This window comes from Ipomoea triloba, chromosome 7 (assembly GCF_003576645.1).
Source record: "Ipomoea triloba cultivar NCNSP0323 chromosome 7, ASM357664v1".
NCBI classification, from domain to species: Eukaryota; Viridiplantae; Streptophyta; class Magnoliopsida; order Solanales; family Convolvulaceae; genus Ipomoea; species Ipomoea triloba.
This window is the reverse complement of record NC_044922.1, coordinates 19,372,296-19,398,538: the sequence shown is the minus strand read 5'-3', so window position 1 is coordinate 19,398,538 and position 26,243 is coordinate 19,372,296. Positions and strand designations below refer to the sequence as shown.

The 26,243-nt window shown below is 34.7% G+C and overlaps 3 protein-coding genes across 3 annotated transcripts; all 3 read right to left on the bottom strand.

Annotated features, from left to right (window-relative positions):
- Positions 1-6,552: 6,552 nt before the first annotated feature.
- LOC116025826 (transcription repressor OFP1-like) lies at positions 6,553-7,893 on the bottom strand. The gene has a single exon (XM_031267183.1). The coding sequence runs from the start codon at positions 7,714-7,716 to the stop codon at positions 6,709-6,711; it is 1,008 nt and encodes a 335-aa protein (XP_031123043.1). The 5' UTR covers positions 7,717-7,893; the 3' UTR covers positions 6,553-6,708.
- An 8,789-nt stretch (positions 7,894-16,682) lies between these two features.
- On the bottom strand, positions 16,683-20,005 carry LOC116024298. Its single transcript, XM_031265189.1, has 15 exons — positions 20,000-20,005; positions 19,820-19,904; positions 19,683-19,732; positions 19,515-19,599; positions 19,378-19,427; positions 19,210-19,294; positions 19,073-19,122; positions 18,908-18,989; positions 18,771-18,820; positions 18,611-18,692; positions 18,474-18,523; positions 18,117-18,302; positions 17,957-18,011; positions 17,240-17,387; positions 16,683-16,975 (listed from the first exon to the last, which is right to left on the bottom strand). The coding sequence occupies exons 1-14, from the start codon at positions 20,003-20,005 to the stop codon at positions 17,278-17,280; spliced, it is 1,026 nt and encodes a 341-aa protein (XP_031121049.1). The 3' UTR covers positions 16,683-16,975; positions 17,240-17,277.
- A 4-nt stretch (positions 20,006-20,009) lies between these two features.
- On the bottom strand, positions 20,010-20,862 carry LOC116024646. Its single transcript, XM_031265591.1, has 2 exons — positions 20,629-20,862; positions 20,010-20,211 (listed from the first exon to the last, which is right to left on the bottom strand). Exons 1-2 carry the CDS (start codon positions 20,807-20,809, stop codon positions 20,051-20,053), a joined length of 342 nt encoding a protein of 113 aa, XP_031121451.1. The 5' UTR covers positions 20,810-20,862; the 3' UTR covers positions 20,010-20,050.
- Between the last annotated feature and the right edge of the window lie 5,381 nt (positions 20,863-26,243).

Sequence of the window (26,243 nt, the reverse complement as noted above, 5' to 3'; positions counted from 1 at the left end):
AAGAGAAGCCAGGGGAGGTATCTGAGTTCATTATTTTCGACTTTTCGTATGTAGTACAGACTACAGACTACAGACTACAGAGTACTATATTTATCTGTCGGTTGTTATTATTATTATTATTATTATTATTATTATTATTAGCAATTTCATTGCGAAGAGGTCATCCACTGTGATGGGCTACTTGATTGAGCTAAGAAAGTTCTGAATTTCATGTGATATATATTAGGTGAATTAACTGTAATTAATTACAACATTTTTAAACAAAAGAAAATACTAAAATCAAGAGTAAATTCCTTTTTTGGTCCTATACTTATTGTGCATTGGACACATTTAGTCCGCTTTTATTAATTTGACCATATTTTGCCCAAAGTTATCAAAAAGTGGATAATGTTAGTCGTCCACAGTCAACTCTTCCGTTTGAAGGCCGTGAAGTGCAAGGGCATTTGTGTCATTTCATGTTCCATTATTCATCAGGCTCCTTTTATAACGTTTTGGATTTGCGAAAGCTCCTATTATTAAGTTGAGCTGCGATGTTCTTCACCATCTGAGTGTCAAATACGAAACCCTCCGAAAGCGAAGATCGATTTTTGGTAGTTATATCTAAGATTCAATGGTAGGTTTTAAAGGGGAAAGCTCAAACTGTTCGAGTTCTTCAACAACAAGGAGGAAGTGCTATATGTATGGGGAATGGATTTGGAATGAAGTATGCAAATGTGGTCAAGAAATGGTTTTGAGAACATCCTGGACAAATGAGAATCCGGGTAGGAGGTATTGGGAATGTTCAAAGCATAAGGTTAGTAATTAATTTAAATTTTTGTAATTTAGGTTAATTTATGATACATGGGTTAGGGTATGGATGTGAGGAGGTCTATGTTGCACTGAGGTAATATTTTTGGTTTTGTAAAATTTTCAGGATGAATTCATGAAGTGGTATGATCCACCAATGTGCCCTTGATCAAAGAGGATCATACCTGGACTTTTGAGGAGAATTAACAAGAATGAAGAAGAAATTGTAAGGTTAAAATCCAGGTTGAGAAGTCTACCAAGTGGGGAAGATACTGAAATCAAAGATATGCGTAGGAGTGGAAAATTTACATCCATGAGGATGGTTCTTGTTATTGGCATGATTGTAGTCTTAATCATGAGGATGGTTCTTGTTATTGGCATGATTGTAGTCTTAATTTCTTATTTTATATGTACTTTAGGGAGCAATGGTAGCTTAGAGGTAGGTAAAAATGTGTATATGCTCCCATAAGATTGAATTGTAATGCAATTGGTCAATGGTTAATGCATTGTGGTTTTTGGCTTATGGTTTTTGGCTTGTGGTTTTTGGTTTATAGCTTATGGCAACTGGTTTTTACATCATATCTTTAATGGCTTATGGGTTTTGGTTTTTGGTTTTTTATTTTTGTTTTATGCCATATGGTTTTTTGGTTTATGGCTTATGCCCTATGGTTTTTGGTTTATGCCATATGGTTTTTTGTTTATGGCTTATGCCCTATGGTTTTTGGTTTATGCCATATGGTTTTTGGTTTTTAATTTTTGGTTTATGCCATATGGTTTTTGGTTTATGGCTTATGCCCTATGGTTTTTGGTTTATGCCATATGAAGACAGTAAAGTGATCCAAAACAGTTTAGTGACTCAAAACGGTTAATAATAACATTCTTACTAACTTGGTGGACCATTCGTAGTCATTGTGAACAATTACATAGCATACTTACTACAAGTCAAAATACCTTACACAATAGCATTCAGTTTGATAGCATACTGACAAAAAATAGATAGCATTGTGTCCACAAAACATAATTTCTGACAGAAATAGATAATCTACCCAGCAGCTTTGTTGTTTGTTACCAACTTTCAATCCAGATTGACAGGTTTGTCAATGGTGTTGGTGAATTTAGACCTTAGAGATGTTTTGGATCGTGTCCTATGATGCCTTGAAGTGTTGGCCACTGTTGATGTCTTCTTAGTCCTTCTGGGTTTAGGACTGAAGTTTGTGATTTCAGCATCAGTTTGAGACTCTATATTCTGAGTGGTATCAACTGCAAGTTCTGGTTGAGTTATTGACATTTCTTCATGCTGAGGATGTACTTCAACTTGACTGTCAAATAAAGAAGCCACTCTTTCTGCTTCATTCCAGAAGAACTGTATCTCTTCTATTAATGATCCTTGAGGTGGCATATCAGCAGCAACAGTAGGTGGATGAGGCATATCAGCAGCAACAGGCACATCAGCAGCAACAATAGGTACATCACCAGCAACAGGTACATAAGAACTAGCAGTAGTCCCAGCAGTTTTCTTCTTTGTGGTCCTTCTTCTTGGATTACCCTACATGACAAAAAATTAAAAGATTGAAAAAACACCAATAAATATGATCTCATAACAGCAACAGTGTTTGTATTTACCTGTGATTGTCTTCCACTCCTATTTTCTGGGCATGTCCTTGAGTTATGCCCTATCTTGTTGCATTTTCTACAGTGCTTAACCAACAAACTTGGGTTCATGTGTGTCCCATCTTTGGTTATGATAATTTCATCTCTGCCCCTCTTTCTTAACTTTTTTGGTTTCCCAGGCTTACTTTTATACAGATGAAGCAGTGGTGGTTCTTTGGGTGACTTAGGCCATTCACTTAAACCAGCTAGTGGGTTAATCCTCCCTTCATAAGTATTCAAATAAGAGCTGATTGTGTAGTAAGGGTTTACATACTGATGCACAGGACCNAAAATTTACATCCATGAGGATGGTTCTTGTTATTGGCATGATTGTAGTCTTAATTTCTTATTTTATATGTACTTTAGGGAGCAATGGTAGCTTAGAGGTAGGTAAAAATGTGTATATGCTCCCATAAGATTGAATTGTAATGCAATTGGTCAATGGTTAATGCATTGTGGTTTTTGGCTTATGGTTTTTGGCTTGTGGTTTTTGGTTTATAGCTTATGGCAACTGGTTTTTACATCATATCTTTAATGGCTTATGGGTTTTGGTTTTTGGTTTTTTATTTTTGTTTTATGCCATATGGTTTTTTGGTTTATGGCTTATGCCCTATGGTTTTTGGTTTATGCCATATGGTTTTTTGTTTATGGCTTATGCCCTATGGTTTTTGGTTTATGCCATATGGTTTTTGGTTTTTAATTTTTGGTTTATGCCATATGGTTTTTGGTTTATGGCTTATGCCCTATGGTTTTTGGTTTATGCCATATGAAGACAGTAAAGTGATCCAAAACAGTTTAGTGACTCAAAACGGTTAATAATAACATTCTTACTAACTTGGTGGACCATTCGTAGTCATTGTGAACAATTACATAGCATACTTACTACAAGTCAAAATACCTTACACAATAGCATTCAGTTTGATAGCATACTGACAAAAAATAGATAGCATTGTGTCCACAAAACATAATTTCTGACAGAAATAGATAATCTACCCAGCAGCTTTGTTGTTTGTTACCAACTTTCAATCCAGATTGACAGGTTTGTCAATGGTGTTGGTGAATTTAGACCTTAGAGATGTTTTGGATCGTGTCCTATGATGCCTTGAAGTGTTGGCCACTGTTGATGTCTTCTTAGTCCTTCTGGGTTTAGGACTGAAGTTTGTGATTTCAGCATCAGTTTGAGACTCTATATTCTGAGTGGTATCAACTGCAAGTTCTGGTTGAGTTATTGACATTTCTTCATGCTGAGGATGTACTTCAACTTGACTGTCAAATAAAGAAGCCACTCTTTCTGCTTCATTCCAGAAGAACTGTATCTCTTCTATTAATGATCCTTGAGGTGGCATATCAGCAGCAACAGTAGGTGGATGAGGCATATCAGCAGCAACAGGCACATCAGCAGCAACAATAGGTACATCACCAGCAACAGGTACATAAGAACTAGCAGTAGTCCCAGCAGTTTTCTTCTTTGTGGTCCTTCTTCTTGGATTACCCTACATGACAAAAAATTAAAAGATTGAAAAAACACCAATAAATATGATCTCATAACAGCAACAGTGTTTGTATTTACCTGTGATTGTCTTCCACTCCTATTTTCTGGGCATGTCCTTGAGTTATGCCCTATCTTGTTGCATTTTCTACAGTGCTTAACCAACAAACTTGGGTTCATGTGTGTCCCATCTTTGGTTATGATAATTTCATCTCTGCCCCTCTTTCTTAACTTTTTTGGTTTCCCAGGCTTACTTTTATACAGATGAAGCAGTGGTGGTTCTTTGGGTGACTTAGGCCATTCACTTAAACCAGCTAGTGGGTTAATCCTCCCTTCATAAGTATTCAAATAAGAGCTGATTGTGTAGTAAGGGTTTACATACTGATGCACAGGACCTTTTCCATGTCTCATCCATATGGCACACACACCATGCTTACATGATATCCCTGTCAAGTCCCACTTCCTACAACTACAAGTATGCCTTAGAAGATCTACTGAATGCTGCTCTAATAACCCTATCCCAGCCATGCACCTTATCTCAAACAGAAGATATTTTAACAAACAAATCTATGTCCATATTTGCTTCCAATACAGTCAAAAAGGCAATAAAAAACCCTAACAAACATGTAGATAAACACATGTTTTTGCAAAGACAGAACATTGTGGTCCCCACCATATGGACATAAATACAAAGAAATCTAACAACAAGTTAAAGGCATGTGGTCCACACCTAAATAACTACATACACTGATATTAAAACCCCACCATATGCTCCATACACTGACCTTAAACCCCACCATATGCATATAAATATTCAGAATTCAACTATGTGGTCCACACCATTTCTAAAAGTACATAGAACTACACAAATGCAGACATAAAGTGAAACATTCTCAACCATGCTCTTTTAACCGAAACAACAACCCCACATTACAAAGGAAATGTACAGCAATTATCAAACAGTCAATGACACTACCCAGTCAAACAATTGGACAATTTCAAAAAGCAAACTGAAACAGTCAAACAATTGGATAATTCCACTTTATATCCATACATGCACAACTCAAAAAGCATATATACAAGCTATACAAACTATAACATTAACCTATTCCGAATCCTATCACAAATACAACAGTAACCCATAAGAAAAAATTAGAATCTTTACCTAGGGTATTGTTGTCGCCTTCTTCGACAGGATCCATCTTGCTTACTCCCGTCGTACTAGCTTTCAACGATCAACGATTGTGTTGCAATTCTTCGTCCATGGTTTCCAATTTATTTGATTTCGCTACGAGATTTAGGTCGGGTTTGGTGGTTTAGGTCGGATGGTCTGTAAGGGCTTCGTCGCTAGTGTGTTGGTTCTTCGCGTTTAACTGGGGAGACTAAGTAAAAGGCCGCTGATGAATAATGGAACATGAAATGACACAAATGCCCTTGCACTTCACGGCCATCAAACGGAAGAGTTGACTATGGATTAACATTGTCCACTTTATGATAACTTTGGGCAAAATGTGGTCAAATTAATAAAAGCGGACTAAATGTGTCCAAGGCACAATAAGTATAGGACCAAAAAAGGAATTTACTCTAAAATCAACATTAAAACATCACACTACGAGAAGCTTGAATGATCAAAGATTGATTTAGTTACAACTCAAATGATCAACTAATTCAAAATAAGTTGATAACTTTACTTTGTTACCAAAGAGTGCAAGATTTAATTTGACCACTTGAAACAAATCTCAAGATTCATCAACATCAGTTGTTATACGGTGGACCATGGTCACAAAACGATGTTGTTTCAGTAAGTAAGAGAAACGGTTGTCGTAAGTCGTAACGGAGCTCCGTAACTGATACTACAATTCATCTCAAAAGATATTGCCTCACATTTGTTTTTATATCGAACGAAAATGCAGTTATATCGAAAAGGAACTGCAGTTGTGTTGAAAGGCAACTGTAGTGTATATAAACTGATATTGAATAACAGTTTCACATTTTTGGTGTATATTGTCCAATGAAACTGTAGTTATATTGAAATGATATCGTAGTTGTGTTGAAAGAAAACTGTAGTATATTATAAAAGAAACTATAGTCGTGTTGAAAGGAAACTAAATAACAGGTTCACATATTTGAGTGTATAATATCAAATGAAACTGCAGTTATATCGAAAAGGAATTGCAGTTGTATTAAAAGGGAACTGCAATGTATATAAACGGATACTGAATAACACTTTCACATTTTTGGGTGTATATTGTCTAATGAAACCGTAGTTATATCGAAATGATATTGTAGTTGTGTTGAAAGAAAACTGCAGTGTATTATAAAAGAAAATGTAGTTGTGTTAAAAGGAAACTGAATAACAGGTTCACATATTTGAGTGTATAATATCGAATGAAACAGCATTATATCGAAAAGGAACTGCAGTTGTGTTGAAAATGAACTGCAGTTGCGCAGGACGGAGCCATTTCAACCATTTGTTTTCATTAATAAAAAACGACGTTGTTTTGATGCATGGTCTACACTCACCTGAGTCAGAGCCTAGTTAATCGGTTGACTAAAAGGCATCAATAGGTGAAATTCCGTTAATTTAAGGGTCGTTAGCGCCTAGGCCAATTTTTATAAGATTAATGGAGGGTGCAAAATTTCAATGTTGTTGATACATAAATTAGCATAGTTTTTACACTCACTAATGCAAAATTATTTTGTACAAAGGAAAGGCGGCTAATAAATTAGTAATTACAACTAATTAAAGAGGAAATGGATGAAAAGATAAATTTGGAAGGTTTTTACAAATGGAGATGAGAGAGGTTGAACCAAATTTGCTGAAACGCCTTAATAATGAGGGCATGATACTCGTCAGAATTCAAGGAAAGATAACAAGCAAGAAGCTCTTCCAAGTCCTTTGAAGTCTTTATATTGTTCTCCACGATCATCTCCATCATCGATTCTTTGAAATCCTTCTCCGGATCCAACGAAGCCTTAACCACCGCAAAGCTCCCGGAGAAGCTCTTCTTCGCCGCCGCCGCCTTTGATCGATTTCCCGACGACACGCTTTTCCGGGCATGGCTCTGAATTTTCCGGCTGCCTATCTTGGGAGAATTCACTCGAAGCTTCACTCCCGTGGACTGCGAGAAAGACTTTCTTGGTCGACTCTCTTTCCTCATCGACCCTTCTTCGTCTAAGGCGTCAGAGTTTCTTGAATTTCCGGCGGGGAGCTTGGTGAGAATTGGCCGGAGGTCTAGCTCGTATCCGCCGCCGGCTAGCTCTACCGTCCGGGATTTCTCGTTCATGTCCAGGACTATATCGGTGCAGCTGCCGGAGCTCGACCAAGAAGCTAGCCCGTTGAACGACTTAGGCACCTCGCCGGCGTCGGAATCGAACTCCGACGTCGGAGATTGGAGCAAATCGTCAAACTCGGCCAAAGGAGACCAACCATCTCTACCGCCGCCACAAGTACACACAGAAGCAGGGGCTGCCGGAGCCGGAGAAGGCCGGTAAACGGTCTTCCTCCTCGACCGCCGGCGGGAAGACCTTCTCGGCGGATCAAGAAAGTGAGAATTCCCGGAGGATTTTGTGTTGGCCGGCGAATTGTACAGCTTGTAGCCTTTAGCAACGGAATCTCTGGTGTAATAATAGGATTGCCTAGGCTGAGAAACATTGGGGTTGCGAAAACCAGGTTTGGACGAGGTTTGGTTTTGGGTTTTCGAGGTTCTTGTTTTTCTGCTCATGTCTCTAAGCTTGTAAAACCAGGCATTTGGGATCATATCTGATAACCTAAACCTGTGATTGCCCATATATCTATCTATCTGTTTAGTTTTCTGTTTTCCCAGAAACAAGACAGAGTAGTTTTGGCACAAACAGTAGTATCATGGCAGATCCAAGAAAGTTGATTCAGTGGAATTAAGTATATAGTGAAAGGCAGAGGGGAAGATTTATAATACTATAATGAGAGGAGGGTCCCTGTTGCCCTGTGATATGAAGCGCAAGCGAAGCATAAGGCCATGTTTGGTTAGAATAATGGCCCCGGATTCTATCATCACAGACTGCACACGCCCTTTTTTCCTTATATTGTCTGTCTATAATTATGTCACACCCCGGAATGTTTTAATAATTCCGATCCTGTGATACTCCAAATCCCAAATAACTAGAGAAAATGTAGAGTTAATTATTATTTGAGACCATTTCCCCTTTTCATTTGAATGGTCACAAATTTGAGTCTCATTCTAATTAAGGATGTTGGCATAACCTTGTTGTATAAATATTATGTATAGATTAGATTGTAGTTATAAAAGAAAAAAAAACCGTCTCGTCGTCAGACACGCAATATCTTTTGGTTTAGAAAACAATGCTTAGCTTGTTATGAGTGCATAAGAAGTATTATATTTAAGTAAAAAAGTATTACATATTTCACATGAAATGGTCTCATGAAAGACTTACTTATCTTCTCTCAAATACTACATATTGAACCAGTAAGCTAAACTCCTGCGGGCACACGCAAGACTTACTTATACTTATACTTGGTATAATAGTAGAAAAATAATGAAGAAGAGATATGATTGTACTTGGAGAGGTAGGCAACCTCCAAAATAAAGAGGTGAGAATTGGAAAACAATTATGTGAGGCGTAGATGAGATGACATTGGTCTCTTCTAATTTAACAAAAACTCATTAATAAGATTAGCGTGAGAGAAAGAAAATCATTACATTCTTTATTTTATTTGACATTTTCATAACATTGAAATTGATTACTTCTTACCTGCAATTCTTAGAGAATTCTCAATAGTTGTAATTTTTTAGAAGATTTTGAATGTATAACTACGAAATAGAAGATGGGGAAAGGGAAAAAAGAAAAATTAAATAAAAGAAAATATGATTGTCAGAATAAAAAAAATGTTAAAAAAGGGATCGGATTTACGCGCCCTGTGCAGTACAAGCGCCCATGCACGAGTACAGGCGCCCATGCACGAGCCCTCTGGGCGTGTTTTGTGCGCTCAACACGGAGGGCATGCACAACTTTTTCCCTATTCTCTCCCCTCCTGAGTCCCGCAAAAAACTACATTACTGTAAATTATTTGTCCTCTCTCTCCTCCTCATCTCTCCCCTCTCCTTTCTCTTCTCTCTTCCAAATCATCATCTCTCCCCCACATCATAGAAAAAAAAAAACTAGAAAAAACTAATGGTGTCGCTCTTAATACACTTATGATTACTCATAAAATTAAGGGCATAATACTAATAATACACTCTCTCCCATTTTGTGTCCGGTTCGATTAACAAGGTTTGACTGAAGTTATTTTGAATTCAATTTTTATAATATTAAGTTTAGTATTAGTATATACAAATTTATATATTTAGAAACTACATTATAGTACTATAAAACACAACAAATCAAATTTAAAAATAATTTTAAAAAAATATTAATAATATGACAAGTGAAATGGGACAGAAGGGGGGTAATAATAAAAATGTTTCTGATCCCACACTGCCACTGCCGAGGTTCAAACTTTACTCTCTTCTTTCAAATATTATCTACTGAACCAATGAATTAAGCTTTTACATGTTGTTCATGCACAACTTAATTATACTAGTTGTAGCATGAGAGTATCAAACTATATCAGACACTATTGTTTTAATCTTAATTTTTATTAAATAATGGTTAAAATTGTCTATTTAATGATACTATTTGACTGTTTTAGGTTAATTGTGAACTCGAGCTTAAAATTATATTAAATAAAATCATATAGTATCGAGAATGTTTATGTTTTAATGTAAATTTAAAATATGAAGAAAAAAAAAGGGGAGGGGGAGGGGGTGAGGGAAGAGTGATGATACATAACAGCTTATAATTCTAAAATGGGAATAGTAAGGTGTGGTTTGAGTAGGTGACTTTGTGGAAGGCTTAATTAAGAGAACATGGCCATTGGCCTCTATGATGTGTGAATGTCTCCACAACAATATAATTTTTTTCGTACGTATCAATGATATAAAGCAAAATTAAACGTTTAATAAATCTTTAATTTACAGTAGCTCTCAACCATTAATTACTTAGAATATGTATTTTAGGTAAAATTTGACTTACTATCCTAACCAACAAAAGATTATTACAAGAAAGTAAACTAGTTTTAGTAGCTCATAAATGGCCAGTTCAAACTAAGAAAATCAATAAATAACTTTCACGAAGAGTTATATTTTATACTGTGTTTGTCAAACCAACTACTCAACTAACTCTAAAATATTAGTATTCTCTTACTATATTTTCTTAAATCGTTCAAGATCGAGTTTCTACAAAATTATAAATCATTTGTTAATTCTTTGATAAAATTGGTTAACTTTTTAATATGTAAACTATCTGGCGACATCTTTTATTTTCATTTATAATTTATGATGCACAAAAATTCTCAAGAACAGTGCTTTTATAATTCAAAAATTTGTTCAAAATATTTCAGAACCGTTTTATGTGGTTTGAGAACATGCTTCAAGAGGTCAAATTGTAAATATTTTTGAAGGACAAAATGAGAATTCATTCCATATTAAGTTTAAACCTAAAAATAGTTGGGTCATACTTGTATGAGACGGTCTCAATGATCCTTATTCGTGAAATAGGTGGGTTAATATGTAAATGTACTTATAATAACAAATGTAATACTAAATCATGAATAAAATATTTGTTATTTATAAGGAAAAAGATAATACTTTTGAAGAAAAAGATAATACTTTTATATTTTGACGTAAAAGTATTATTTTTTTCATAAAAAATATTATATTTTTCCTTATAAGTAAAAAAAAGTCGAGCCACTTATGACAGTAGTAAGGACACGCTCTAAAACTTGTACTCAAGCTATAACGATATAATTTGTCTCTATTTATGCATAGACACGAATATTATAGGTAACATTATTGTCGTCATAATTATATTTACCCATTTTCTTCTAATTTTATTTTATATATTTATAAAATTTAGTTAATTTCATTTTTAGTCCCAGATTTATAGGTGACAGTCCACTTTAAGTCATTTTTTATCAAAATATTCACTTTTAGTCCTAGTATTATTGTGACATAACCATTTTTTGTCCTTTATGAACAAAACAGTTTAAATATCGTTAAATACAATGGCATTTCAGTCTTCAATTATGATTTTTTTTTCAAAAAAATATAAACATATAAAATTGTGAATGTAGAGCTATGAAATTGTGAACATGAAATTATGAAACTGTAAACATAAAATTATAAAATTAGAGTAAATTGCACTTCAGTGGCCTTTGCTGTTAGGAAATCATTGCACTTCAGTGGCCTTTGATGATTTCCTAACATGAAATTATGAAACTGTAAACCTAAAATTTTAACGGTGGGCTAAAAGTGGCAAAGACTAAATAAGAATGGCTGCAATGTGGCAAAAATTAATGAAGTGGACTAAAATTAGAAATGCCACAATAACAGTAGGACAAAAAATGGAAATGACTCACATACAAATTAGAGCAAGCTCATTACTTGGAGTTTTTATTCTCAATTTTTGAGATGTCACGTAAGATAGTGGTGTACATGAAAAGAGGGGAAAATAAGAAAAAAAAAAAAAAAGAAACAATTGAATTTAAATTTCAAAAAAAAATTTATTTGAAATATTTGTTGGTTAAACCACAAAGTTTCTTGAGTAAACCCTAATTATAGGAAGTACCTTTAAACTCGTACTACACTCATATTAATCCCCTTTCGTAACAGATTGATTCAATTAAAGGACAAAGTGCTAGTCATATTGATTTTTCCATACTAGAGGGGTTGATAGAAAAATTATTGAAATATTGGTTCTACCATTATTTGGTTGGTAGAAAATAAGTTGTTAAAAAAAATTAATATAAAGACTCAAATACCCTTACATAGTAAAGATATGTGAGAATAATATAGGAATTCATATAGGCTCTGTTTGGCAGAGCTTATTTAGGAGCTTATAGCTTATTTTAAGTTACTAATAAGCTATAAGCTCTGTTTGGTAATGTTCGTAAAATAAGCTAGTAGCTTAAAATAAGAGCTTATTTTGAACGCTACTTCAGGTAGCTTTTCAAAAATAAGCTAGTAGCTTATTAATTTTTTTTCCATCTTTATCCTTATTATTTTAAATAAATGGCATCCTTTACCCTCCAAATTAAAATCTTTTTGGCCCATCAATATGTTTGATTGTAATTTCAATTTGGCATTGTGTTTGAACATTAATTTTTGTATGAACTAATTTTATGAAATATAAATACTTTTTTTTTACTTTATATATTTTAAAATATATGTTATTACTTTATATTTTATTAAAATATATTAATTTTATTATTTTATATTTTAATATGTAAACAAACTATTTAAAGTTTACGAGGATGTCCTTTTTAGTCTTTTTACATTTATCATCTTATCAAAAAGCTAGTTTTACCAAACACTTTTAAGCATAACAGCTAGCTTAACAACTAGATTAACAGCTCTTCCGATTTCAGCTTCGAGCTTATAGCTTTTCAGCTTTCAGCTAATTTTCAGCTTCCAGCTACTTTTCAGCTAGGTTTGCCAAACATAGCCATAATATATTTTTCCAAAAATTTGTAGAAAATAAAATACCAAAGATGAGTAAGAAATTCAAATTTCATTGAAATAAATTTTCCATCAACCAAAATCAAGAAAATATATTTTTCTTCAAATATGAGGGAAAATTCTCTTGAAAAATATTTTCATGTGAATCAAATATGCCATTAAGGGTCTGTTTGGAAAACATAAAAATGACTTCTGGAAAGTGAGTCATTTTCCAGAAAACATTTTCCTTTTCAGTGTTTGGTTGCATTATGAAAAACTGTCTTGGTATGTTTGGTTCATTTTCTAGAAAATGAGCATAATTATTTTTAATTTTAAATATTTAAAATATACAATGATGGTGGGGGTGGGGGTGTGGGTGATGGGTGGTGGGTGGTGGTGATGGCGACGGTGGCAGGTGATTGGTTGCTCCACTATTTCAAATGGAAAATCCCCTCTATTTTTCATTGATCACACCCATATTTTCCATTGACTACCATTTCCCCCTCTAGCCAAACACTGGAAACTCGGAAAATGATTTCTAGAAATCATTTTTCGAATTTCCAAACGCACCCTAATATATCTTTTTTGTTAACCTTTAATGAGTTAATCTTATGTGAGGCTAGGGGTGGGCAATTTGGTTCAATTTTCCCAAACTGAACCAAATCGTACCGAACCAAGCCGAACTAGTTCGGTTCGGTAATATACCGAACAACCAAATGGTAATTAAGTCTTATACACCGAACGATTCGGTAAAAAAACCAAACTGAACTGAATACCGTTTCCTTTTAATAATAATAATAATAATAACACCAACAGCAACAACAACAACAACAACAACCACAACCACAACCACAACCGCAACCACAACAACAACAACAACAATAATAATAATAAAGAAGAAAATCCAAATCCCGAATAACTAAATTCCTAGCTAATCGCAGATGTACACCGCTTGTCTGCTTCGGCACTCTTGCCTCGCCTACAAATTGCAATTGAACAAGCCTCACATGCTGCCCTCACCTAAGTTTATATGCTTGCACATGCCTTTTCCCTGAGTTAAATTTAGGCGTGCAACATAATTATTGCATTCAATATGAAACTAAATTTTTGTTGTATGTCTATGAAATGTGACTTTATAGTTGAGCCCGAAAAATGATGCATGATGTCAACCTATAGAAACTTTTTATAACACTCGAAGTGAAAATATTATATATGGGGGTGGAACATTGTTGTTCATGGTTATGGTCATGTGGTATTCATTTGGACGATTTCATTTTCTCTTATATTTCAATTATTTCTAATTTTGCTGCTGATTTGGATCTGAACAAAAAAAATTGCTAGACTTATATAAATAAGTTATAAAAGTACTGTATCTTGGTCTATCTAGGTTCTCCGAAGTTTTTTTTTTTTTTTTTTGTTTTTTTTTTTGGAAATGTTATAATCTCATTAAAAGGGCTTGATTGAACTCAATGGATGCATAATGGATTTTTAATCGTAAATTATTAGTAAAAATAATTAATTATTTACGCTAGAACACTAAGAAATGTTGAGAATTGAGGTTTCTAAATCGAATTGAACCGAACCAATTTTGAACTGAAACTGAAATTTTTCAAATCAAACCGAATAGAACTAAAATGTTAAACCGAATTGTTTCATTTTTTTTAAACTGAACAAATCGAAATTAAAAAAAAATCTAACCGAATACCCAAACACTCATCCCTATCGCCATATGTGAAACCTTTTAACGTGAAATAAATAATACATTTTTATAAAAATATAATATTTTTTAATAAATAAATACAACGTATTACTTAATTTTGAAAAGTATATGTGAAAATTTAATATTTTTGTGTTTTAAAGCAACCTCTCATCCGAAGTGCAACTTTTAAATGCGAGTAGCATATAATTTAATTTATAAAATATTTATACAAATGAAAAAAGTTTTGTGAAATATTCTTTTTTTTTTTTACGAAAAAGAAAATTCACAATCATTATCTAAGAGGGTTGGTAAAAACCAAACTCAGAATATTTGTATACTAAAATTATGTTCCAACCCTTTGCTTTCACCATTTCACTTTAACCATTGGGTACTATAATATAATCGTTAATTTGCTTTTACCATTTTTCTAAGAAAAAAAAAGTATACTAATTCCAATAATTGTTTTAAAGAATATGGTATCATTGGTATGCTACCCACAACATCATATTAATATGGAATGATGTTCAAATTGCCAATTAAACGTAAATTCAAAGTGGAATAAAGACATTGAATTAAAAAAATATATATAATTAGATCACTGAACGCTCCATTGACAAACTATGACGGAAACTATGGGAGACACCGGAAAAACCTAGAAACAGTCAACGACCAACCCAAAACAATTATTGAGAATTCCATGTAATCCAATCACATGCATCCTCCTCTTCTTCCTGACGAAAGATTTTGAATTCTGACTGCTGAGAACCAAAGCATGTTTAATTCCAAGTTCCTTGGTGTTTATCGACTACACCGCCGGATCTGCTATGCCAAGGGAGAGAGAGGATGAAGGCGGTGGAGCTGCTGGTCACCAACAGGAAAACTGCTGCACACTGCCTCTCGTCTACTGCCTTCGACAGTCTCGACACCAGAGCTCGCCGCTAACCGAGATTGCTGGTGGAGAAGTCGCTACTACTCAGCCGTCGAACCAGAGACGAAGAGTGTGGGGGCAGCTGGGGCAGTTGCCCCCTCCCCCACCCCACCCCTTTATATATATATATATATATATATATATATATATATATGTATGCGTATGCACATATAGCATTAAAATGTATATAACACTTATATTATTTATGTTCGAATTGTTAATAATTTTAGTAGGTTAGTTGGTTAAACTCTAAACTCATTAACAACACTAATTCTTATTTTATCTCTTTTATTTTTTCACAAGATAAATTAAATATTTTTTAGTCTACCTTAAAAATTAAAATTAAAAAATATATTGTTATTCAAATTATTTTATTTAATTAATTATGTTTCATATTTTGTTATAAATATTTTCACATTTTCATCCACTAAGTATATTTTTTGCTCCGACCCTAATTATCATGTAATCTATCGAAAACATTATATTGTAATTTATAATGTATTTTATATTTTAACCTTATTATGGTTGTTTGATATTTTGTCATTGACATTTCTAACGTAATTTAAATTTCTCCCCCACTCAATCAATTTTCTAGTTCTGTCGCTACGTCGGACTTCCAATACTGCCGCTACCAAGCTCCACCGGCCTTCTCTTCATCGACAAGGACTGCTATACCGTCGGACTTCAATTGCCTAATTGCACTTTCAAGTTACGTTCAGTGACCAATTTGAATCTTATTTCTATTAATATTAATATATAAATGATAATGAAGTATTCAATTATTAATAATACGATATATTAATTTTGAATTTTTTTCTTTTGTGTAAAAGGAAACTACAATTACTATTAGGCATTAGATAAACCCTATATTGTGACTCTAACAGGCAAATCAGTTTAGGTTGTCAATAGTTGTCCAACTCAAATCAAGTAAGTCAAATGGTCAGTAGGTAGCTTCCGTTAAAAGTCAAACATGTAATCTTGTGCGCACCAAATACCAAGTTAATAGTCTAACTAACTTGATTGGGTTAATCATATATTTTTTTAAAGAAATTTATTTTTGAATGTATGCTCAATGAGTCAATGGTCAAAGGGTGCTAGATATTCACGGAATCACGGGCCAAGAAGGCAAAGGGGCAGTTGCGATGCATCCGTATAATGTCGCGTGAAGCCTTTAGATTTGCGTAATTAATGACACAAATCATCTCAAAATTAATAACTTTAATATGCTCCTGTTTTTTTTCTCTTTTTTTTTTTAAAATCTAATTTTGTGGTGTTTACAAATTTCATTATCATGCTTCAACTTTACCAAATATATATATATATATACAAAGTAGAGTTCGTGTGGCTGCGCCTTCCCGTGCGAACGGTGCGGTTTACACCACTCAATGTTAAGAAATGCAACACACAAATATGCATTATTAGGTACACATCACCAAAAACACACCACTAGATATGAAAAAATACACTACACATTGTTCAAAAATGCACAATATTATCAAATAGGACCAAAATAAGTGATTACCCAAGTCAAACAGATAATAGTGATTAAATAAGTCAAAATTGCTGATAAACTAACTATGTCATCAAATAGGGCTAAAATAACTTTGCCAAGAGCTACAAGGAAGCATCATGATTGTTTGCTTGTTGGCCCTAAGAAATAGACCAAACTCACAAATTCTCAATCTTCTGGTATGTTGCATATTACCAGTGACCAATAATCACCCTTAACAGCTATAACATCAAATCATAGCTGAATTCAATTTAATTCTCAAATCACAAGAGAGGTACACAAACTAGGTAATTGGCCTTTTATTTACATGGGAAAAGAAGTGCTTGAAGGAGAAGACCTTTCCTGCTCCAAAAATAGTTCACTCCCAACGGTCTCTACCCTGAAAAAAAAAAAAAACAGAGATACTTCCATTGCTCATAGAAGTTCTATATAGTGAAAGAAAAGCAATATGCTATAAAATGATAAAGATGCTCGAAGCAGTACATGTTGATTGACAAACACTTAAAGTAAAGCTAGATTTATTGACAAAAAAAGTAATATTTTCATACTGATATCAGTTGTTTTGGAGCACTGCCTGTTAAATTAAGAAAATGCTAGAACTTTTAAAAGATGAAATATTAAGAAAAAAGGAAAATAAACTCACCCGAAAATAAAATATTTTGTAAAGCATTTAAAAGTAACTCATCCAGCAGTTCTCCATCTGTCCTTATATCTGAAGTCTAGTGATTGAATTGCTTCTTGTTTGTCAGACCAATCAGGATCAGAAACAGCAAAGCGCAAGATCCTAACAACTAGAAACACCAAGGTTTCAGATCAACAAGTATGAAACTTATCGGAATAACATTCTCCTTTTCTTTTTCTTTTTAAATAGCATTATGTAATTACTTTTTGGCATTAACATAATTTCTTCTCAAGCTGTTGGCCTAACTAGTAAGCATCATTATGATAACCTAGTTGATCCATACACCTCCCATCCAATTAACTGCAGGAAAGACTTAACTGAAAATATTATTGTTCACATTTCTAAATGGAAACTTGATATCAAGATATTGAAGGGTACACAAGCTACCAAATAAAAACAACATGGTAGCACCTCAAGTAGAAAACATTTGCTTCACTGCCAGAAAATGTCAGCAAGTTAAAGAAATGGTAGAAAAGAAGCATTGCTCCTCTTTTTCTCAAACACTTAAAATGACTTCCGGAAGTCATTTTTCGGGTTTCTAAACGGACCCTTAGTTTAAAATGATTCAAATAAAGCAATGAAAATTCTTTTTCCCAAGCAGGCAAAAAATCATCTTTTTTGAATCCTCACATGTTTGAGCATGACCAAGGAAAGGGGGATTGTTTTGACATTACTGACCTCTACTTCTCCGTGTCTTCGCTATCAGGCGAATTGTCACATCAGCTGTTTTTATCTAGCATTGTCAAGGAAACTTGAACTGATTAAAAATTAAACGCCCATTCCCTACTGAAAACAAGAATAGGATCATGTGAACGAAGGGAAGGCCACTGAAACTCACGCTATCAATCCACACAGACTGAATGTCAACAACAGCAGAAACCTTCCACTTAAATGTCGAAGGCATTGTCTCAGAATTGGGTAAACCCTCAAGCTTAATGCATTTGGGAGAAAATGACAAACAGGAACTTGTGGACCAAAGCTTCCTGTATATGATATGATCAGGGATAACGACTACCAAAGCTTCCTGTAAATCATAGCAAAATGTTCATGAAAAAGGACCTTGCCTAACAAGAGAAAGATGTAATAAACAAATAAAATATCGAAAGCCCAAATCTGCATAGAAAATAGTAATCCACCTAGTATCTATAGTATCTGTATGTTACCAAGAAGTTAAGAGGTACAGTATAAAGCTTACAGTATCATGTACATTGGAGCTGTATTTCAATACACGTTCATCTGGTAAACCTGCAACAGCAAAAACTATGGATTTAAAAGAAGTTACTTGAATAAGCAAGTAAACATTACATGAATGATTGTAAGAGGAAAACCAACCCTGAAGCTGAACAATGGAAGGAGATTTTGGCGATCTCAGTTCAATCACAGGGTCATCATCTGAATCTACAACTGGCTCATTCTACAAAATATATAAACAAGAGCAATTATAAGTACTCATAAACAAACAGGTGAAACAGCAATAATATGTAAAGCTTACAGTATCATGTACATTGGAGCTGTACTTCAAGACATGTTCATCTGGTAAACCTGCAGCAGCACAAACACTGGATTTAAAAGGGGTTACTTGAATAAGCAAGTAAACCTTACATGAATGATTGTATGAGGAAAACCAACCCTGAAGCTGAACAATTGAAGGATATTTTGGCAATCTCAGTACAATCACAGGGTCATCATCTAAATCTACAACTGGCTCATTCTACAAAATATTTAAACAAGAGCAATTATAAGTACTCATAGACACACAGCAATAATATGTAAATGTTACAGTATAAAGCTTACAGAATCATGTACATTGGAGCTGTGCATCAATATATGTTCATCTGGTAAACCTGCAGCAGCACAAACACTGGATTTAAAAGGGGTTACTTGAATAAGCAAGTAAACCTTACATGAATGACTGTATGAGGAAAACAAACCCTGAAGCTGAACAATGGAAGGAGATTTTGATGATCTCAGTTCAATCACAGGTTCATCATCTGAATCAACAACAACTGGCTCATTCTACAAAATATTTAAACAAGAGCAATTATAAGTTCTCATAGACACACGGCAATAATATGTGAAGCTTACAGTGTAAAGCTTACAGTATCATGTACATTGGAGCTGTACTTCAATACATGTTCATCTGGTAAACCTGGATTAGCACAAACTATGGATTTAAAAGGGGTTACTTGAATAAGCAAGTAAACCTTACATGAATTATTGTATGAGGAAAACAAACCCTGAAGCTGAGCAATGGAAGGAGATTTTGGCGATCTCAGTTCAATCACCGGGCCATCATCTGAATCTACAACAACTGGCTCATTCTACAAAATATTTAAATAAGAGCAATTATAAGTACTCATAGACACACAGCAATAATATGTAAAGCTTATAGTATAAAGCTTACAGTATCATGTACATTGGAGCTGTACTTCAATACATGTTCATCTGGTAAACCTGCAGCAGCACAAACACTGGATTTAAAAGGGGTTACTTGAATAAGCAATTAAACCTTACATGAATGATTGTATGAGGAAAACCAACCCTGAAGCTGAACAATGGAAGGAGAATTTGGCGATCTCAGTTCAATCACAGGTTCATCATCTGAATCTACAACAACTGGCTCGTTCTACAAAATATTTAAAACAAGAGCAATTATAAGTACTCATAGACACACGGCAATAATATGTAAATCAATGCAGATGACAGGAATGAAAAATCTACTTGCATCAGCTGGGATTAGAGGAGGACGTGAGTACAGATGTTTATCATCAGTCACAATGCCTGAAAGTCTTGCTGAACTGGTTGTAGTTGCAAGAGATGAAAACTCTGAACCATGATATTCGGTGCGATTGTGCTCTGAAGGCTTACAGCCAGAAGAACCGGATGAAGCAACAGTATGGGACTTGATGATTCCCGCATCCATAGGCCCACCACTAGAACGAGTATCAACAAGTTCATCCACAAACTCATTTAGTATATTTTTTACTGCTCTGGCAACTAAGAAAAAAATAATTAAACTAAAAAGCAGCACTAATGAACGTACATTATCTATGAAACAAAATTATCCAAAACAGCAAGCTAAACATTCAAACAATAAAAGCTCCATATTCAGACTACAGCATATAGCTGCCAAGATCGAGACCCACCAATACATCTAAAACTTAGAAAACTGATCCATATAATGCAATCAGGAATAGAAAGCTGCATACCGTGAACCTCATCAACTTCATCGCAACTAATAAACATAATATTGACGAAATTTCTCGGAATTAATCAAATTTCAGGAAGGCCACATGTCATACTAAGGGATTTTTTTACCAAAACAAAATGTAAAAATAAATGAAACGTACAGGACTTCAGGGAAGTGTATTTGTTGATAGGGGAATGTTCTTGTGGGCTTTTCCTTTTCTTAAATTTGCAGAGTGTGATCCTCGAATCCTTATCGACTCGTTCATCTTCTGCTGTGAATTCCAAGGAAGAAAACTTTGATTTCCTAGGAGTAGGGCTACTCCGACCCTTCGTCTTGGTCATTGCCGTGCGTTCTGCCGATCGGTTCCAAATTTCCGGTGACTGACTACTGTGACTAGAACAGAGGGGTTTCAACTTTTTAAATTACAGTTCCATATATGAATATTATATGCAATTCGAACCAGTACCCGCCCGCCCACGACACCTGCGTTTTACGGTGACTTGCTGCTTATTTTCATCATTACATCGAGCACAAGCAACTGGTAACACATCTCTATTCTCTATTATCTATTATAAAAAAGCCAGAAGGGAGTAGTTAATGCATATTTGGCCAGAATTCCCGCCCATGCTGAAACAGTGCCGTTTTGCGGGTAAAATGAGTATTAAACGGAGACGGTAGACATTGGAAAAGAAAGAGTATTAATTGCTGCCCTAAATTAATAGCAGCAAAACGTTTGTTTAAAAAAATGGGAGAAGAGAACATGGACGAGTTTATTTCAAAAAAAAAAAAAACATCCACAAGTCACACTAACGATAGTATGGGAGCAACCTCTCAAAGTGAGGGGGCTTCTTGTACGCAGTGAGCAAAGGTCTAGTCTCTGGAGTTCAGTTGAATTATCATGATTTACATCCTCCCAAATGTTTTGTTGGGGCATGGTATTTGGGATTGAACCTTTTAGAAGAAAAAAAAAAACGAATCGATCGAATCGACGACAGCAATTAATACTATGGGAATTAATATAAGTTCAGAACTCTTACATATACACACAACTAAAGCCTATATAATACAGGTATAATTATCGATTCAAACTAACGATAACCCAGAAATTTCTTCAAAATTCACAGTTCTCTTCCAGCATGGGTGTGTACGTTCTTGCTTGCGATGTATCAACCTTCAAAAATAAATGCCTATCAAGGAAAGGGTGGTCCGGCAATACATAGTGATTGAAAGGAAAGGTTCTTATGAAATCAAGAGCAAAGCAATTGTCCTCCATGATGAAGAGGTACATTTCCTCCTACATTATAATGCGTAAACAACTAATTTTTTTAAGTCTGCATATATCAAAATAGAAAACAATGCTATTTTTTCTGTAGGGCAGTGTGATACATGCTCATATACCAAAACCACATGTAGCAGTATAAGTCAGCAAGGAGACTATTATCATGGTAAGAGGCCTAGCTATAGTTTCATGTATAAGATGTGAAATCATTGGCATTATATTCGCCTTTTGGGCAAAATTATATTCAATATTCATGCGGTAACTCTACTTAAAACATAGAATGTGAGATAGATCACACTATTTAGGCCCATATTATCTAATTGTTATCACAAAAAATAAATCAAGGTAAAGCAACAATAGATGCAACCTAAAAAAATCATGTCATTATTTTATAATGTGAAACCCAAGAATAAAATACCACATACTATACTCTTGATAATATATTCTAGAAGTTCACTTCAAAGTCTATAGCTAATGATTGTTACCACCAAAACAACTCAATAAATCCTTTTTAACGAGACAAAAAAAATATGAACATGTGAATATACCACATCATTTAACGAGGCATTATCATGAACTTGGACCAAATCCTATTTAATTCAGTAGTACCATGAATTTCAATTCCAAGTTTCTATACAGAGCACTTTGAGACACTACAGAGGATCATGCAAACTAGCTAACACGGATTGCAAATTAAGAAGTGTCCTAGTTTCTCCCTAAGGTTTTGCATTACGGACTGTGCAATTAAATTAAATCACATCTAGTGCTAAACAGATATTTCTAAGTAAAATTTGAGAAACAAATTGAACAAAGGAACCTGATTCTTTGTCACTGTCGAGACTAAGTGTAACGAGGACTTCTAGTCTCCAATAATCCAATTCTTGCATATGAATAATGTGTCATCATTGAGATTTTCCTATCAGGACACTCAAACTTCTTCTCATCGCAATGAGCTAGGTTTAGGATGAGTTGTTGCAATTTTTCGCCGAAGTGTTGATTGACGATGAAGAAACGATCATAGACAATGATGATACTGGAAATTATGGAGAATTTTAATCCTGCTATTGCGTAAAGCACAATGAAGGCACCAAGAAGTGTTTTCTCCTTAGTCCTTAGGAAGGTACTGAACATGAGGAACCAATTCAAGGGACATAGACTATCTCTGTTATGCTATGCCATGCCATGCTAGGTCGGGGAAAAGTTTACGTGGTACCATAGCACTGGGCAAATTATGCTATGGACCCGAGTCCACCTTGCAATGTCGACCTGGGTTTATGTTCACACATTTAGAACTCTATGTTCACAAATTTAGAACTCTATGTTCATAATTTCAAATCTCAATATACATTACTCAATGTTCACAACTTTTGAACTCTATATTCATAATTTTGTTATATAGATTCAAAATTTGTGTTATACAGTTGAACATAGACTTTTGATACTATCAAACATAGAGTTATGAAATTGTGAACATAGAGTTATAAAATTGTGAACATAGAGTTATGAAATTGTGAACGTAGAGCTATGAAATTGTGAACATGAAATTATGAAACTGTGAACATAAAGTTATAAAATTATGAACATGGAGTTATGAAATTGTGAACATAGAGTTATGAAATTATGAACATGGACTCGAATCCACCTTGTAAGGTGGACCCGGGTCCATGGCATAACAACCTATAGCACTGCCAGTTGACAGACGTAATTCATATTGTTTGAACATTGTACGGGCAAGGTGCATAGTTGCGCCTGGACCCACAACTTGAGCTTCTTTCTAGTCGAGCAAAACAAGGACATAATCGGGGACATCCTTGATTTTTTGTTCGTAAACAGGTCGGCCTAACTACAATCGTCACCACATTTTCCACCATACAGACTGTCAATTTCTGAGGTCTCGAGTTCTGCTTTGCATATTTGTAGAGATTTGAGATTAGATCGATAGCGTTGGTGGTAAAGACTCTCACGAACCCTAGGTGCTTGAATCTCCCCTCATTCTTATCCATCTTAACTATTTTTTGCGATTTTACCAAAGACTACGATGAGGACGACAATTGTGAATCTTGAAGAGCTGTTCGATGCTCCCTCTTCAAATCAAACTCTAATCCGTTAAGCTTCAATAATGATTATAGTTATTTCTTCGATTGTCTCTCAATATCTTCTCCTCACCTCGGTATCATTGGAAATTACATATAATAATTTCAAGAAATATAGAGCACTCGTGCTAATGACCTTAGTAATTTTTGTATATTCTTGTATCAATCTTATGTTTAGAATTATACAAAGGAGAATGAAAAGAAAGAAAAACTAAGAAGACGCAAAAAACCAGAAACTGCTCAGCCCCATATTCTCATTAGATAACAATTGTTATATATACATATACAATAACATGAAAACTGTAGAAATCATGGAAGCGGGAACCCGGGATAATGGCCACAAAATAGTTATATTTACAACATATGTAATTTAGTTAAAACCAGTGTTGCAAAAATCTCGTCTAGGCGCCGATTAATCCCCGCCTAGGCGCTAGGCGCTGGTCGACCGCCTAGCGTATCACATTAAATGGTGGTCTAGGCGACTGGCCGGCTAGGCGACCGCCTAGGCCGCCTAAGCTCTGCCTAGGCCGCCAAAGCACCGCCTAGGCCGCTTAGGCGCTGACCGCCTAGGCGTCGACAAGACCGACTAGGCGTTCTAGTCGGTCGATTAACTATTGTTCTTTTTTTTTTTTTAATAAGTTATTTCATTCAAAACAATATCGTTTTGAGCGAAATAATCCTAAATTGTACAAACTTTAGATATTTTTTAGGTTAATATTTAATATTTTAGTATTAAATATTAAAGTATTATATAATTTATAATTATTAGTCTTTAAAAAATTAAAAATACTTTAAAAAAATTTTAAAAATAAAGAATAAAATAAAAAAAATACACGGGCGCCTAGGCGCCGATTAATCCTCGGCTAGGCGTCCTAGGCGCTAGGCGCTCCCCGAGCGCCTAGGGAGCGCCTAGCGATTTTTTCAACCATGGTTAAAACTAATTGTAGTGGTTAATCTAGTCTTTTTCTTGTCTCCTTGTAAATTGTGGAGGCATGAACAAGAAATGTGGAATGTAGTTGATGTATCATATTGACATGGGTCCGAATCAATTAACCCAAAAAGGTTATGGATATGACAAGTTATAGGATAATGATGTATAGACGAAAGGTAAGCAATGTAAAAAAGGACAAAATGTTGATAAGTAAGAGACAATAGTTGTATTAAGTCAAGTGTAATGCTATTACACAGGAGAAATATGTAATAACAAGACAAGATTGTGATAATGAAGGAATTCCCCCTCAACCAGACACAGGAGAAATATGTAATAACAAGGGGCCCAGCTGTGGGAAAAACGTGAGGCGCAAGTCATGCGCCCGCCTGGGTTCGTAAATTAATTTTTTTAGTTTTGTAATTTGTTTTTTGTTTTCCTTTTCTTTTTTTCCTCCACACTCATTTTCTCTTTCCTAATCACACCTGCAAAATCTCCAAAAAAACCCACCACTATTGAGGAAGGCCTAAGAATGACTCTCATGTGGACTAAGTTTTCTCCTCTTTTGTTTTCTTCATGGCTGCCGCCTCCGTGAAGTAAGCGGATCGGAGGCGGCGTCCAATCGTCTTCCCCTGCTGTTATCTCCACCTCAGGCCGCGTCCATCTTCATTGTCTTTTCTGTATTCACTGTTTTCTCCTCCCTCCACCGCTACCAGTCGTTACTCTCTTATTTTCGCACTGTTTTTCCCTTTGCTTTGTTTTATTGGTTTAATTTTGTTTCCAGTTTTTGTGTTTTTCCTCTTGTTGTTTTGAGGAGTTTCTTCCTCTCGTTTACTTGGCGAGTTCTTTTTTAATAATGCGTGAAACGATAAAACTAGTCATAGCGTACGTGAATCTCATCCTGGGTGACAAACATGACAATGAGAAAGAGACTCCTATGAACTATGATATGCAGTTCAGCCCAATGGAGATATTGTCAATGGAGCTATTGTCAATGGATAGAAGAATGGAAATAGATACTTAGGTGGTGTGCAAGACTATTCAACCAGTGTCAGTCTTGGGTACGTTTGACCAAATCATTCGTCTCATGAATTTTTATTCATAAGGCGGATTGAAAAGTGCAATACTTTTAAATTATAATGTAAAAATATTATTTTTTTTTTCAAAAAAGTATTGCGTTTTCCCTTATAAAAACAAACATTTTATTCCAGAATAGTATTACATTTTCTAGTATAAGTATTATATTTTCAATTTTCATATTAATTCGACTCGGTTCACCGACAAGAATTCCTAAGACGATCTCATACAAATTTTTGTCAAAACTTTGAGATTAGTTTCTTTTTTTTTGGAAGGGTAACGAGTTAATTCATTAAAACATAACACGAAATGATACAACAAGATTCGATAGAATGGTAAACCATTATCATACAATCTGACATAGAAACAACTTTCATAGCTATGCTAAGGCGAACTTC

Bases quoted from the DNA above. Each gene is read 5' to 3' on its own strand.
- LOC116025826 (XM_031267183.1), bottom strand. From the start codon at position 7,716: ATGGGCAATCACAGGTTTAGGTTATCAGATATGATCCCAAATGCCTGG.
- LOC116024298 (XM_031265189.1), bottom strand. The intron at 18,303-18,473 runs GTAAGCTTTATA...TATGATTTACAG, and splicing joins GCTCCAATGTACATGATACT to GAAGCTTTGGTAGTCGTTAT. The intron at 18,012-18,116 runs GTGAGTTTCAGT...TGACAATGCTAG, and splicing joins AGTCTGTGTGGATTGATAGC to ATAAAAACAGCTGATGTGAC.
- LOC116024646 (XM_031265591.1), bottom strand. From the start codon at position 20,809: ATGACCAAGACGAAGGGTCGGAGTAGCCCTACTCCTAGGAAATCAAAG. The intron at 20,212-20,628 runs GTACGTTTCATT...TACTCGTTCTAG, and splicing joins ATACACTTCCCTGAAGTCCT to TGGTGGGCCTATGGATGCGG.